Source organism: Dermacentor silvarum, chromosome 10 (assembly GCF_013339745.2).
Source record: "Dermacentor silvarum isolate Dsil-2018 chromosome 10, BIME_Dsil_1.4, whole genome shotgun sequence".
Lineage (NCBI taxonomy): Eukaryota > Metazoa > Arthropoda > Arachnida > Ixodida > Ixodidae > Dermacentor > Dermacentor silvarum.
In genome coordinates, this window is record NC_051163.1 from 14863403 (window position 1) to 14879317 (window position 15915).

Consider the following 15915-nt stretch of genomic DNA (forward strand, 5'->3'; position numbering starts at 1 on the left):
TTAACCGTGTGCTCCCGACACCCAACTGCGGCAACGGCCTTTTCCAAACCACCAGGCTCCTATGTCGCCGTACGACGAAAGCCTCTGACGTTCGACACGACTGTGCAACTTTGTGCAAAGCTCGCAGTATCGGCGGCGCCACGGAACGATATCATAGCTATCTTTCCAGGTTAAATAAGTGGCGTACTCTGTGTAGTTCTTTGATAGTTTTATAAGATACTTGGCGAGATCCTTGGGTGATTCAAACGAGAGGGCGTCAATGAAAGAATGGTTTGGCGCGATATGGCTGTAATTGGCCCCACCGAACACAACTGGTACGATGTCATACTTGAGCGCGTTATAGAACTTCTCGGTGATGTAATCCGCGCATATCGAGTTCTCGAAGGCAAGTGCGAAGAAGTAGGTGCGCTCGAAGTCCACGTAACAGGAATCACCTCGGGATTTCGGGCACTTGTGACGGCCACAGGCGCCGTACACATCAACTTTGATGTATTTCTTAAGTTGAGCGACGAAGCGTTCCCTCCCGCCGTTAGTGAAGCAGTCGCTGACCATCCACACGGCGGTTTTTTTCTTAGACTTCCAGAGGGCCTTCAAATCTCTCTTCGTATTCGTAGCGACGGCCTCGCGATGTACAATCCTACCGGAGGGCACGTAGACGTCAGAGTCTTTTCTATACGTCATGGTCCAGTTAAACACGCCGTGCGTGAGGTTGAAGTCCGTGAAGTTGGTGTTTGGCGGCGCTTCCATCACGTGGAAGATCCATTTCTGCCAGCTGAAGCGCTTCTGGGGGAGATCCGTCATATTGAGGTTGGGCACATGGAAGACGATAGCGTCGCTATATTGCATCAGACGTGGGTCGTTTGTGACGAAGCATTTGGCTGTGCATTTCTCGAGCAATACTTCGCCGATTCTGGTATCGTTGAGTGGCCCGTACCAATTTCTAAAGAATTTGGTCCACATCATGATCCGTGGCAAACACCGTGTCACATTGCTGTTGTTTGGTGAGTTGAAGATAGGGCAAGAAAGACCCCTCAGCAAGGTGCCCTTCAGCTCCGGCATTCTAAGATATCTGCTCTGCATCAAATACAGTGACGTGCACGTGGTTACCAACGCAAAGACTAAAACCTTCCGCTGTGTAGGCATCATGACAGGTGCCACTTGAACTGGCCGGTGAATGGTGAACGAAGCAGGGTCCTGCAAGGGCAATGAAAAAGAAGTAAACGAAGAATTCATTTGGCATGCGACCAAAGTAGTTGTAGTCAGTTAGAACAGCATGCAAATGTATTTGAACAGAAAAAGATATCCTATCGAAATGCCTCTCGAAAGGAAGTGATGTCAAGCCTTGTATCCATGGGTGGTGTCACGTGTAGTTGCATATCATGGCGTGCTGATGAAACCTTGAAGCGAGCGTTTTCCGGTGTCTGTGTGAAATGGGACAAAATAGGAACTTGCTCTCTCGGGCTTCCTTCTAGACACGGCGTGCCATCTATTGGCGCCTTCGCGAAGTGCGCGTTGTGTTTGCCTTAAGTTCGCGTCAAAGAGGATAATTGAAGAGTGCAACAGACCCAGTGACGCATACCGAGTGAGCGAAGTTGGTTTCAAATCGTTTCATTGCAGAACGGTACATGCCCAGTGTTACATGAAGTTGGTCCAACGTATGTACGTTTTAGAACCAGGTTCTCTCAGCACTGCACCCGCATACTCTGGACTACCCATGGACTACCCAAGGGGTAGTCTATGACCATGGACTACCCCTTGACCAAAAGTGGCGTAAAAGAGGTTAGATACGGATGAACAGGGAAACACACAGACAAACATACCTGGAACTGGGTGAAATTCCGAAAGAATTATAATCGCAAAACAATTGACGAGGTATGTACGTGGCCCCGATTGCGTGATGCACACGCCCTACACTCAAATCAAATGACTTCTACGCTTTGCCAGTCTCGCTGTCCACGGTGCGTTGTCGTTATATTGTAGGCGTCTGTGCATCTTCAGCGTCACTGAAGAATCAGTCCAAACTGTACATCGCGCTCATCTAAGTGTTCTTGCAATTTTCTCAGTGACATATTGTTACGCTTGCAAGCAGTGCACAAAGAGTGACTTCGACACTGTACCGGCATGCGACACTTGGAACGGCCATGTAAAAGGGTCGTCCACTCTTAGTACGAACACGGCGCCGCGTGGCCGCGCTCCGCGGAGCGCCAGCACACATGGCGCGGCCGCGCATCGAAGCTAAGCGGCGCAGGCGCACAGGGGCTTGGAGGCGGTGCTTCGTGTCGTCTGCTAAAGTGCGCGAGCGCGCTTTGCTTTAGCAGACAACAGGCGGCACAAACGCGGCTCGCTCGCGCGCTTTAGCAGACGACACAAAGCCCCGCTTCCAAGCCCCTGTGCGACCCTGTACACAATCCGTCAGCACGTGTGGGGAGAGAACTGCGTACTTCAATTAACAGACCTAAAGATCAAATGTGTTTACCAAGACAGCGCATCCCTTGTGGCTAACTTCTCGGATAATATTATGACTACATGAATACAAATTCATGAAATGATTGGAAGCCTTTATGAAGTCGGAGAAGAAACGAACGAAAGCCTCTTTCTGCGATCCCCAAATTTTCGATTAATGCTTCATTGTGATTATTTGATGTTAAAGAAGTGCCCCCTCCCCCCACCAAGGCACTACTGCTAATAAATCACTTTCAGCGCTTGTCGAATGGGTGCCGCAGTGCTGCTGTTAACCTGGCGAGAAGGAGCTTAAATATTGAAGGGGGGGGGGGGGGCCACCTCCCACATTGCAGCCGCTCTCTGACTCAGCCATTGTGACGGCGTCACATGAAAGCTACCACAGTCACAAGGTGGTGCCACACCAATTTTCTATTTTCGCCATTTTCTCGCTCACAAAAGTCATGTTTTTGTTGCGACTGACATGATTCGTTATTACAGAAGCCTAATCTTTCAATCTAGTTCGACTTCTTATTTTCGTTGAGTCTCCATCTAAACAGGTGTTCTTGTACATGAATACTGTGTACAAGGATTGTAGAAACCTGTATACGCTTCATCAAGCAGCTTCTGTGTGCTGCCCAAGCTGGAACAAAGCTCTACGCATATACACCACCAATTAGATATTCATTGATATATACCTCAATTGATACAGCATCATACAGCGCTCACCTCACAGATCGTCTTAAATACTGTGCGAAATGGTACAGTCAGGTTAGTGCTACGTCATAGCGCGTTGATGTTAAAACGAACGTTTAACCTCTCTAACTTTGACACGCAGCGGAAACTTCTGCGTTTATCATTTTTTAATGTGTCAGCAACATTTCTGCCGCCCTTGTATCACACAGACGGTATAACTTTCGCATTTACTGAAGGGTGTACGACAGAGTATATTTTCACATCTGCTTTTGATGTTCCCCAAGCATAATTAAAGTAGATGTCGCCTTAGCCGTTTCTCACACAATATCTCACCCCCTTCGAAAAATGCTTGGAATTCTCTAGGTTGCAAAATAAATTGCTGACAAAGAATTCAGTTACATCCGTGTAATGCGTTCTTACTCAAAAGCACCATGCACTGGAGTCATTGACTCAAAATTTTGTGCTGATTTCTAATCAGCATCATCTCTAATTACCGTTGTCTTGCACAATTTGACACTGACTTGTATGCCTGCCAATTTCCTAATTTCACCAAACCTACTAATTTCGCACTCGCTGTCATATGCGGTTGCAAAGACATTGATGATCGCTTCATCATGCAGCCATTAAGTTGAGTTTTAATCAATTTTTAGTCACAGTGGTGTAACTAGAAACGACGTAGGCGACTGACTGGCCACTCACTTCTTGAGCGCAATTGCCCACCTGGAAACCGCCATTTTTTTTTTTTTTGCTCGAGAGACAGAGAGACAGCAAGGAGAGGAAAGGCAGGGAGGTCACCCAGATGAGCGTCCGGTTTGCTACCCTACACTATAGGGTAGGGTAGCACTACATTAGGTTAAGGGTAAGCTTATAGTGTCTCTGTACATCGTCCCACGTGTACTCAGTACTCACTCTCTCCCTCTTTCTATTTTTGCTCGAACTTTCTTCTATGCAGGCGGTCTGCGAAGCTGGCTGTTTGGAGATATGTGGTTCCACGAGCAAAGCAAGACGCGACTGCTGTATCGAGCAGAGCCTATTCCGCGGTTTCGCTGGAAACACGAATATGGAGCGTGCATTAGGGTGCACGCTCCATATTCGTATGCTTCGCACTGACGAGTGAAACAATTCCACTGCGGCATTTGTGCAGTGACGAAAAACGGGGGGAGGGGGGGGGGGTGACATCGACGACACAGACGCTCTTTTTGCGGCCAGTTTCGGTTTGAATGAGCCTGCCAAGGGTAACTAATTGTTCGCGTAGCTCCCACAAGAACACCGCTATTCAAAATTTGATCGTTGGGATAGGTAGTGTAGAGGACGGGCCCCATTGTGCTCATTTGCTGTAGCCACCTATTGTTGATAATTAGAAAGTTATTTACCGTAACTTCGCTAATTACGCACATAAGTGCGGAAATTGCTCTGTATCTAGAGGCCGCCAATCCGTACACTCGAATGGTAAACATAACGTGACCAAGTTAACATTTTTCGCTGAGTCATTGTCATGACCTACATGACACACATGTCATGACATTTATGTCATGACTTATCACTTATGTTCGTCATACACTCCTGTCATAGTATGCCAATTTTTGGTACACACAAGTTAACGAAACGACCATGAGAGCACCAAGACGTAGGCGGCTGTTTCATGGCCTACATGACACGCATGTCATGACATGAATGTTATGACATGTCATTTATGTTCGTCATACACTCTTGTCATAGTATGCCAATTTCGGTAAATACCAAGTTAACGGTACGACCATGAGAGAACAAAGACGTAGGTGGCTAAATAGATAGATAGATAGATAGATAGATAGATAGATAGATAGATAGATAGATAGATAGATAGATAGATAGATAGATAGATAGATAGATAGATAGATACTGTCAAACTAGCAAATGTTCGTCAAGAAATTCTTCGCATTTAAAATGTGCATAATGCCAATGACCTCCTCGTCGACAGCTATCCAAGCAAAATCGAGCAGAAGGAGCACTGTCATCATCAGCCAACTCGTCCGTTTCCTCGCGGGTGGCAATGTTTTGAGAACAGAAGAGGAAGAAGCGCGCCATCACCACGCTCACGTGCCAGCGGACACGGGGTTCCAATAAAGCATCGACAACGAGCAATCAAACTACGGACGCGCAATTACTTCGTTTCTTACAAGGAGAGCACTTCAGATTGTTATAAAGCGTGTGATGCAGGATCTCCGGGGTGCCCCAAGGGGCCTCGCAGGGGATCGAAGCTATAGATAAAAAAAAAAAAAAAAAAAGCCAGCAGAATAGACACATCCAATTACTGTAGCAATCGGTGGCGCTTACAGATGTCGCCGTAACGAGGTGCCGGGCTGGTTGAGCGTGAACGGAAGGTGGTGCAAGGTTGCCGCCTGAACGAGCCTTGGCCGGAGACCGCGGACCACAGCCACGGGGCGCGGAGGAGGAAGCCATGCCAGTGCGATGCTGCTGTTGTCCACTTCTACGTCCTAGATGTTAGCGGCACCGGTTCTTCTCCAAACCAAACGATAATGTCGATGACGGTCATGATGCTTCCTTCAACAATGGCACGTACGATCAGGGATACGCCAAGAACTTGGTAGCATTATCACAAATATGGAAAAACGATATGATAGAAACCGTTCATAAATCAAATATATTGTATAATAGGCAGTCTTTCATAAACGAGATGAAATAAAACTTTCAAACATAATATCATTTCAGCCCTCATGTTCGTTGGGTGGCTGGTCGGTTGGTTTTGCCTTGACGACATGGCTAAACCCGCTAAACAGGCCGTGAATCAGGCTGTAGTGGGAAAGAAAAGAAGTTTTTGTAGCGTTAGCTACACTGGCCTAGCCAAGCCCGTTTCGCGCGGTACATCAAGAGCCGTGCTGCGCATGCGCAAGGATCAGTGATGTCACACGGCTTGCGCACCGGAGCCACCGGAGCCGGCACCTCTCGCGCACTCCGCCGCCGCCGCGCGCGACTCACCGCCGCCGGTCTGCGCATTCCAGAGGAGTGACGTCTAGCCGTGGTAGACGCACTGGCGCCGGCCCGCGCTCGCTGTGCAGTCGCCATCTGACACTGCGCTGGAGCCGCTGCGCTTCTGACTGGCGTTTGTTTGTGTCATTGGAGCAGCAGTAAGCATGACAATCAAGCTAATCCTTGACAATCTAGACAACCAGGAAAGCTAAGAATAATCAGCTGAACCTTTGCTAACGCTACGTATATCCTGGCATAGCCGAGCTAAGCCACTGCAACATTTTTTTGGTTAATTACAGAAAATACCTTAAGGGGTTAATAATTGTAGGCATTAATGAGTCCCCATATTAGAGGCCGTAATTTTTTCAAGCTCTGCAGTTGTGCATCTGTACGGATCTATTAAAGAAGAGATGCTATTAATATTGTTAGTCATTTGCGACGAGAGAGGGGTCATTGGAGAGAGGGGGCATTGGATTTTTTGTTTGTTTCACTTAAAATATAATAATGGTATTACGCACCTTCCTGTTGCAAAAAATCTTGTGACGACGCCACAAGGAAGAGCATCACGGGAAGCGCAAGGTCCAGCCTAAGCTGACGAAGAGGACCTTCCAGAAGGCGTTTCTTTCTTTTTTTTTAAATTTCCAAACCTACGAGATCATAAAAAAAATGGCTACATGGTTTCACGTTGACTACAATAATAACACTAAGGGGAAACTAGATCCAAGGCCACGTCAGCATTACGACGTTCTTCCTTGATTTATTTTTCCGTGCTAGAACCAATTACCGACGACATCAGTAGGGCTCGGCGATTGCAGCGCGACTAAGAATCGCAAGGCCAGCAGCAGTGAGGAATACTAATGGCATATTCGAGTGGTCGTTTCAGAGCGCTCTGGCCGTGCTACAAATGTGGTGAAAAACAACTTTAAAGCTGTATAACGACAATAACCGGGTATGAAGTGATGATCCACCTTCGTTATCATCAGAGGAACCCGTTTATGCAAACGGTAACGCTTAGTAACGGTTTTACACGACCTTTGTAGCGCTACCAGAGCGCTCTAACACGACCTCCCGAATATGCCATAATTCTTCTGCAGTGCTACCGTAGAGTAATTGTTGATACCTAAATTATTAAACAACAATTAAACGCGCAAGCACGCCCTACAATAATAAAAAGGCTGCTTTTGAAAATGTGATTCTTTATACGTAATTTGTAGGCGCCCTCTGTGTGTCGAGCACATATTGACACGTCCTTACGTTAGTTGGCCTATATGTACCTGGGCCTAGCGTGGGCCAAGGCGAGGTGAAAGTTAGTGGTGGTAGCGCACTTTCTCATTTCCTGTGGTAACCGCACCTGGTCATGCAGGTATCTTCGGGAAGGAATTGGCCAACGACGCTGTGCGCCGGCTCCTTGATCAAGACCGCCGTGGTCTGCGAGACAATGCAAACCCTCGCCTACATCGATATAGAGAAGTGCTCCAGCGCATCATCATCATCATCATCATCATCATCGTCGTCGTCGTCGTAATCATCATCACCATCATCAGCCTATATTTTAAGTCCACTGAAGGGCGAAGGCCTCGCCCTGCGATCAGCAACTACCCCTGTCTTGCGCTAGCTGATTACAACTTGCACCTGCAAATTTCTTAGCTTCATCACCCCACCTAGTTTTCTGCCGTCATCGACTGCGCTTCCCTTCTCTTGGTATCCATTCTGTAACTCTAATGGTCCACCGGTTATCCATCCTACGCATTACATGTCCTGCCCAGCAACATTTTTCCCTCTTAATGTCAACTAGAATATCGGCTATCCCTGTTTGTTCTCTGATCCACACCGCTGTCTTCCTGTCTCTTAACGTTAGGCCTAACATTTTTCGTTCCATCGCTCTTTGTGCGGTCCTTAACTTGTTCTCGAGCTTCTTTGTTAACCTCCAAGTTTCTGCCCCATATGTTAGCACCGGTAGAATGCAATGTTTGTAGACTTTTTTTAACGACAGTGGTAAGCTCCCAGTCAGGATTTGGTAATGTCTACCATATGCACTCCGACCCAATTTTATTCTTCTGTAAATTTCCTCCTCATGATCAGGGTGCCCTGCGAGTACTTGACCTAGATAAACGTACTCCTTTACAGACTCTAGCGGCTGCCTGGCGATCCAGAATTCTTGTTCTCTTGCCAGGCTATTGAACATTACCTTTGTTTTCTGCATATTAATCTTCAACTCCACTATTGCACTTTCTAGGTTAAGGTCCTCAATCATTTAATGTAATTCGTGCCCATTGTTGTTCAATAGTACAATGTCATCTGCAAACCGAAGGTTGCTGAGATATTCGCCGTCGAACTTCACTCGTAAGCCTTCCCGATCTAAGAGCTTGAATACTTCTTCTAAGCATGCAGTGAATAGCACTGGAGAGATTGGTTCTCCTCGCCTGCCCCCTTACTTGATAGGTAACTTTCTACTTGAATTGTGGATAACCAATGTAGCTCTGAAATCTTTGTAGATAATTCCCAAGATATTCGCGTATGCGTCCTGAACTCCTTGATTACGCAATGCATCTATGACTGCTGGTATCTCTACTGAATCAAATGCCCTTTCATATTCTATGCAAGCCATATAGCGAGGTTTATTGTACTCCGCAGATTTCTCGATTACCTGATTGATGACATGGACGTGATCCATTCTAGAATATCTGTTCCTGAAGCCAGCCTGTTATCTTGGTTGACTGAAGTCTGAAGGTTGACTGAAGATTGACTGAAGCGCTCCAGGGCATACAGTTGTTTAGAGCCGCATATGCTAGAGCCACATGTGAATGGACCCCACAAGGCAGTTGGCTGATTGCAATGTGAGTCGCTTGTGAGGCTCGAAATATATACCTACTTTCTTGGTTGAGCGTGTTGCTTTAAACATGGCTTGAATGAAAATGCGGAAAACATGATTAGTGCCGAGTCGAAGCCGTTGAGTGCTTAATTAATAGCGTCTCTCAGGACAGTATGTGTCACTCCTACCCATCCTTCCCACAAGAACAAAAATTTCATTTCTCGCCAAGAGCACGCCCAAATTTCACGTTTTAATGGTGATGTTGAAGGCAGTGGCGAAATTTCCGTCACGTCCGTCGCGCACTTAGGTGGCGCTGGCTACACTGCAGAAACGGCTTGGGTTTAAAGTGGGCGGAAACATCAACCAGTCAGCTGTCAAAATAAGCAAGAGCCGATTATAGCATTGGTGGAGAAAAAACAGGGAAGCTATTGATACGACCGGATCTCTTATATTCGTAGGTAGTGGTACAAGGTATATTTTGAAGGATAAGAACAAAATTAAAGAGATGTATACAATTTAGGAATGCCAGATAAAGAAAAAAAAAACATGTATAGTATACTTGATTAAATCAAGCAGGCTAGGTGAGTATTTGTCACCGTCCGGTTTCAAAGGAGATGCCATTAAATAATCATCACCATCATCATCATGATCACCTGCACCACCACCACCAAACCGCCATGTTCCAGACGTATGGACTTCTATGGAAGCTTCTCTATCGTGCATTTATTGTAGCGAAGTTGCCGTAGGATTGCCGTCAGTAGGGTTCGAAGCAGCGGCCCAGCATTGGGCCTACATCGGCCCTATGTTGGTAGATAGCGCCACCCTATGCCGGCCCGACGCTGACATATCTCGACAGCGTTACTCAACAGTGTTGACCCAATCGAGCTTCGATGGCCAGCTCAGCGCCGATTCTTGCAGATAGCATGTAATGCCATTAATGGCCGCGCGATGGTCATTTCGTTGCCTACCGTTATTAGTAGGTAACGAAATGTGGCTGTTCCAATAGTGTTTCATAAGCGTTTCGGGCTTTGCTTGTTGGTTGCTCATCGATGAAGAAAAAAAAAAGAAACCTACTTGCGCGCGCTAACTTGCCTTCTCAACCCTTTCAGATGCTGTGTGCACAATTGTGTATGCCAAGATAGTGCATGAACAGCAACAGCATTGATGAAAGTAATGGCACTTGAAATGTGTGGCATACATTTTGAAACACTGCTGACTGTAAATGTGCTGCAAGTTTGAATAACGTATGGAAACTATTTTAGTAAAACGAGTGGGAAGGTACATGGTTGTGTGTTGTTGCTCGGGGTGATGTCGTTTTGTATGGCGGGTTCACTTCTTTCATTGTTCTAGAGCGCAGCTCTTGCCGTTCCTGAGTCGAGCGTCGGCTCTTCCGGCGTAATCGAGTGGACGAGCGCAGCGGGTGAAAGAGCGAACGCGGAGCGCAGCGGGGGATGAAAAACGCGGCGAGAGCGAAGAGAGCGCAAGCTTGAAAGCGGAGGCGGAGGGTATGGCGAAAGCGTGAGAATAAAAGCGTAGTGTCTGCGGCAACGACCGCTACGAGATGGCGCCAGAGTAGCGTACCGTCGTCTGTTCACCGATGACTTCTTTATCTTTCTTCGGTCACTGCTTTTCACGGGCTATGAAATGTTAAACGTTATCCCTCGACGCATGACGGGCCTGCATGTATCAGAGTTTCTCGAATGTTATCGATAGTTCTATCTGTTGGCTGTTGTCCCCAAAGCTTTTTTTAATCTGATTGTATGCGCGACGCGAATTTTGTAGTACTTTCTCGAAGCGACGCGGGCACCAGCGATTACACTGGGACCTTCGACGAGTCAAGTATAAAAGCCGACGTGCTTGACTCGGATATGATTTCCCACGATCGCCGACTCTGCTACATGTCTGTCTCAAGTTCTTTGGCTCAATATATTGCGAAATGAAAACACGTATAGAGATGTGCTCAAATTTCGCATTAGGGAGTATCGTAATGATCGGTGAATTTTGTTCACTGTGTGTTGCACCATGCATAATCTTAAAGTGGCTGGTTGGGTGCTTTTCAACTCTGCTACATGTAAAATAGGTGGTGTTCTCATATGTGATGCACCTTTAGTGAGTTTTCGCATGGAGTCCACGCTCTGTAAATTTGACAAAACTGCTTAAATAATTTGATTTTTTATCTATTCCGCAGCTGTACGCTTTAATGATTCTGAAGATGCAAAAAATGCAGTGAAAAAAAGTTTTCAATCAATAGAAATAATTGGCGGCTGAAAGCGTTAACGTTGCACGAGACACCATTGAAATATGAAATGATAGCCTTTTAACAGCGTAATCAATCTTTCTATTATACTTGAAAAAATGTCAGCCCATTCACTGAGGTGGAGATGGAAGACCAGCGAAGCTGTACTATGCTGGGATTTATGTATTTCCAATTATGACTATTAAGATGCGATGGTGTAATTGGTTATTTGAACTATTAAAGAATAAAAAATATGTATGATCCGGTGGTTTTCATTTATTTAGTGACCACAGGAACCATGACGTTATGGTCGTTATAAGGTACACAGCCATAGGGTGTACGGCAAAGGTTGGCACGTTCCCCATAAACACGTCACCAACACCGCGCGTGTTCGGTGCGAATGCGGGCTAAACGGTGCGAACGCGGGCAACGTTTGTGTGACCGCACGCAACCGCTGTCAAAACGCTGGCTACGTGATGAACGGCTAAACGCCGTTGTGGTCCTGTGGACACTGTTAGGGGAGCGGCGGGCGAGAGCCCAGAGAGAGTCGGCGGCAGAGGCCGGCAGGGCTGCGCGCATGCGCCGCAGTGGGAGAGTGGGCACGCAGACGCACAGTCTAGGGCAACGTTACTAGACTAGTCTAGTAACGTTGGTCTAGGGTGCGTCGATGCCCTCCTCGCCCACCACTTCTCTTCCACTGGGAAGTCGCGTTACACCAATACACCAATACAATACCCCAATACACCAACACCAATACATGATAGGCCTGACAAAACAGCATTGGGCTTGCAGGGAGGAGCCGACAGGCAGCGTTTACAAAACTGCTATATTGCGGACACCACAGAATACACAGGTATGTATTTTAGCAGGAACATGCAAGTAAAGTAAAAAAAAAAAAAAAAAACAGCAATGAGGAGAGAAATAAAAGTAAAAAAAAAAACACGTAACTTACGCAGAGATGTAATGTGAGGTAGCGCTCGCAATACAAGCAACCAAATAGTCAACATGCAGTTATACAATACTAAAAAACCGTCAATTTTTTTTTTGTCCTCAGAACCAGCTATAACATCAGAAGGAAAAAAAAAAGAAAGGAAGGGAGACGGAATAGGAAAGTACATGTGATACCAGCAGGGTACAGGACGACAAAATGAAACCAAATTATTACTAAATAAATTACTATATTAAAAGTCCCTATGCACCCTGCCAGTAAATGTTTATTCCTCACCTGCACGGACAGTGGACAAGCATGAAACGCTTCGGTAGACGATTTAGGCCACGTTAGCTTAACTTATAGTGTTCCAAAATGCTTACGTTATATAAAATTCACTCGACAGTGTTAGTAGCAATTTCAGCGATATTGAAGCAAGATTTTATCTACTTTGAAGCAAGCGTTTCAATTTCGAATGCATTCAGCCAATTTCAAGATTCAATATTTTACTAATTTAACAAATGTTACCAAACAAAGCATGCTTAAGACATTCAAGCGAAAGTGTGTTCAAATTGTCTTATCATCCCGGTGACTATTTGGATTTCCGAAACGAACAAAAGCACGCAGAGCCGCACGCTGAGTTCTCCATGAGCATTGCTGACGAGGAAAAATTAGCCCAAAACAAACGACAACTCACATGGGAAGAAACGGCAAAGACAAGGACAAGTTGCTAACAGCTCGAACATTCACTATTCAAGGTGACTCTTGATTCGGCACGGAAATTTGGCAAAGCTGATGTGTAGTGCTCAGCAATCGAAACGCGATACTCGGAGCGCGTTCCTGCCTCAGCTTTTCTGCGCCACCGGTGAGCGATGGGTGATCGCTGTGGGACCTAATGCTGTCCCAGTTCGTCACAAAGGCTCTCGCTTTCATCGTATACCACGATGTATCGGTTCGGTATCTCATGTGCACAAGTTCGGCGCGACAAGCGGCGGCAACCACGAGCTCCGATTATCGCGTTTCAATCGGTGGCACAGTAGAATCTCGTTCAACGCTGTGTATACCGCGCGTGAACAACTAGGTTCGGTTAAAGGTCGACCACTGGCTGTGGCTAATGGGTTCCACATAGCTTACCCTGCCTAGGTGCATGCGCGGCGACACACATGTGTAAGACTGCAAATGTTGCTTCTTGCGAGCGGCGACACTTAATCAGCGCCTTCGTTATGCCTGAGCGTGTCGCTCGCGCGCTATAGGCACCGGGCGGCCGTTGTAAGGCGCCAGCGGCGCGCCGGCGATATGCTGGCGAACAGCGCCGCGAACGGTAGCTGTCAAAGCACTGGCATTTGAAGCAGACGACGGGACGAAGGCGCTCGGTGCTTCCAGTGATTTGGCACTGCTTTTTTTAAGGGCTGACGCACCGGAAAACGCATTTTCGTGTGTCTGCTTCTGAGAAAGGTCGTCACTTGTACGAGGCAGATCACATTCCTGGTATCAGGTAGTATATAAAGCAGAAAACGAGCGCAAATTGCGATGCAAATGCACCACGCGAACAGAGCTCACCGCGGCAACATAACACGTGGAACTCCAGCAGTTATATTCCAGATGTTATTTTGCTGTGCGCGTTAACATTCTCGCGTATTTAATCATGTAAATAGGCGAAGAACACAAAAATTATGGAGAAAAAAAAAAAGAGACATACGTCTTCCTTACTCTGTTTCTTGAGCTGCTTCGCCGATCGGACATGTGTCAGTCCTTCTCTGTCCGTTGTAGTACTTTTATCTTTGCAAAGCTTCCCCATTCTTAATTGCTTATAAACTAGCCCAATCTTCAGTCACGGCCCATTTTATATAGCTTAGCGCGACGGGAACCGTCGGTGGCGGCGAGTGTGAACACGCCACTGCGTTGGCGTTCGCCGTCGATGCACAGCACAGTCGTGTGCCGGACGCAACCAGAGTATGGAATTTCTACGAAAGAAAATGCACATTAAAAGAAAGACTGATACACCGATAAGACGGCAAAATAACTACAAATCTGAGTGTTCGCCTTCAGTGCTCAAGCTCCGGAGCCGTTACACTGCGGAGGCGAAGACAGGCAAGTGGGACACGAAGATCTTGCGTATGAACGGCTCTTTTATTAACGTTAGAACAACTAGACCATAGCAGATCAGCGTCGGAAATGTACAGTGCCCAGCGATTGAAGCGCTGGCAGCGCGCGGCTGCCGCCGTTTTTTTTTTTTTTTTCGCGCCACAGGTGAGCGGCGTGGGACCAAATGCAGTCATAATGCGTTACTAAGGTTCTGGCTATCACTCTACACCACAATGCATCAGTTTGGCGTCCCCAGCGCTTACAGTCAGTGCAAAAAGCGCTGGTGACTATGCGATTCGAGTATCGCGTTATTGCTGAGCACTGTATGTGCTGTTGCCTACAAACCGCACATATACAGACTTTCCGCCTGAAAAACGCGATGCCGCGATGAACAACGATTGAATTTAATGGCCTAGCCAGTTTCAGTCATGTTTCAGTAACTGTTGGTGCACCCAAAAAATGTCACAGTTTCGCCCTAAGGGCGAAGCGATGAATGCGATAGCAACACAGCAATGTCATACGAAGTATAAGGTGAGCGGCTTTGGTAGCAATTTGAATTGTAGTAAACATGAGCTGGATTAAGTAAGCAGGTGTGCTGTGGCGTAAGTAGACCGACATGAAGAGAGACTCGATGACCACGAGAAGGCGCGTGTGAAACGGTGGTGTTGATGAGAAGCGCTTACCGTGGGCAGCGCGTGCGAAGGGACACACCTGTAGTGCTGCACTGCCGATCTGGGCAGCATTGCATGTGTAGCGTGCGTTGGAAAATGTGGCCCGACTATTACTAACTGAATGAACAAGCGTGGTGTGAGCGCGCACAAACAAACATGAATAGATCACACTGAATGACTGCAGCCAACGACTGTCAAAACGCTGGCAGCGGGCGAAGGTACGTGCGGTCTATCGCTTCAACGGAAACTGAGCGGCGAATGCGCATAAAGGTCAGAGCCGTGTGGAGATAAGAGACGGTGCGGTCGAACGAACGACGAGCGCGGTTGTTGGCAGCGTAGAAGTGCGCCCCCCCCCCCCCCCCCCCCCCTCGCTCCTTCCGGCGCTGGCTTCCCGCTTCCTTGCTTGCGCGTGGGAGAGATAAGAGACTGTGCGGACGAGCGACGAGCGCGGTTGTTGGCAGAGAAGTGCCCCCCCCCCTGCTCCCTCCGGCGCTGGCTTTCCGCTTCCTTGCTTGCGCGTGGGAGATTGAGTGCGTTCGCTCTCCGTGATAGCGCGCGTCCCCGCACGCTGCCTCTGGGGCATACGGCGCGCGGCGAAGATTTTATCTATACGGAACCTCACGGCGACGGCGACGGCGACGCCGACGGCAGAAATCCGGTTGAAGTGTCCATATAATTGCTATCGCAATAAAACGTAACATGTTTGATCAGACTTGGTTTCAAGGCAGCGCCTGCTGCGCGCGGCCCGGCCGCCACATGCCATACATTCGCGGCGCAGCCGCATGAAGGCGCCACCGGTCCAAATTCATCCCGCGCCCGGTGCCTATACACAACAGTGAAGGGCACTGTACATATGAATCTAAGGAAACCACTCAAATCAGCGTAAACATAGGGGAACTCCCATTGAATGTAATTTGAGCCGTTCCCTACTCTCAAATGTAATCGCGCTCATCCAATTTACATCGGTGCTGGCGTATTATTGGCCCTATGCTTAGCCGTATATCTGGTCCTTGGACACCGTAGCCAATGGATGTGCAATACGTACGCCACAGGACCCGCTTAACTGTGTGCACCCGAC

The 15915-nt window shown here is 47.5% G+C and overlaps 1 protein-coding gene across 1 annotated transcript in view; it reads right to left on the reverse strand.

The window, feature by feature from the left end:
* LOC119466643 (alpha-(1,3)-fucosyltransferase C) overlaps positions 1–15915 on the reverse strand; it is a 43625-nt gene continuing 27710 nt past the window's right edge. The window contains exon 2 of the mRNA XM_037727162.2: positions 1–1194. Coding sequence (XP_037583090.2) covers positions 1–1194 — 1194 coding nt within the window. The remainder of the gene's footprint in view (positions 1195–15915) is intronic.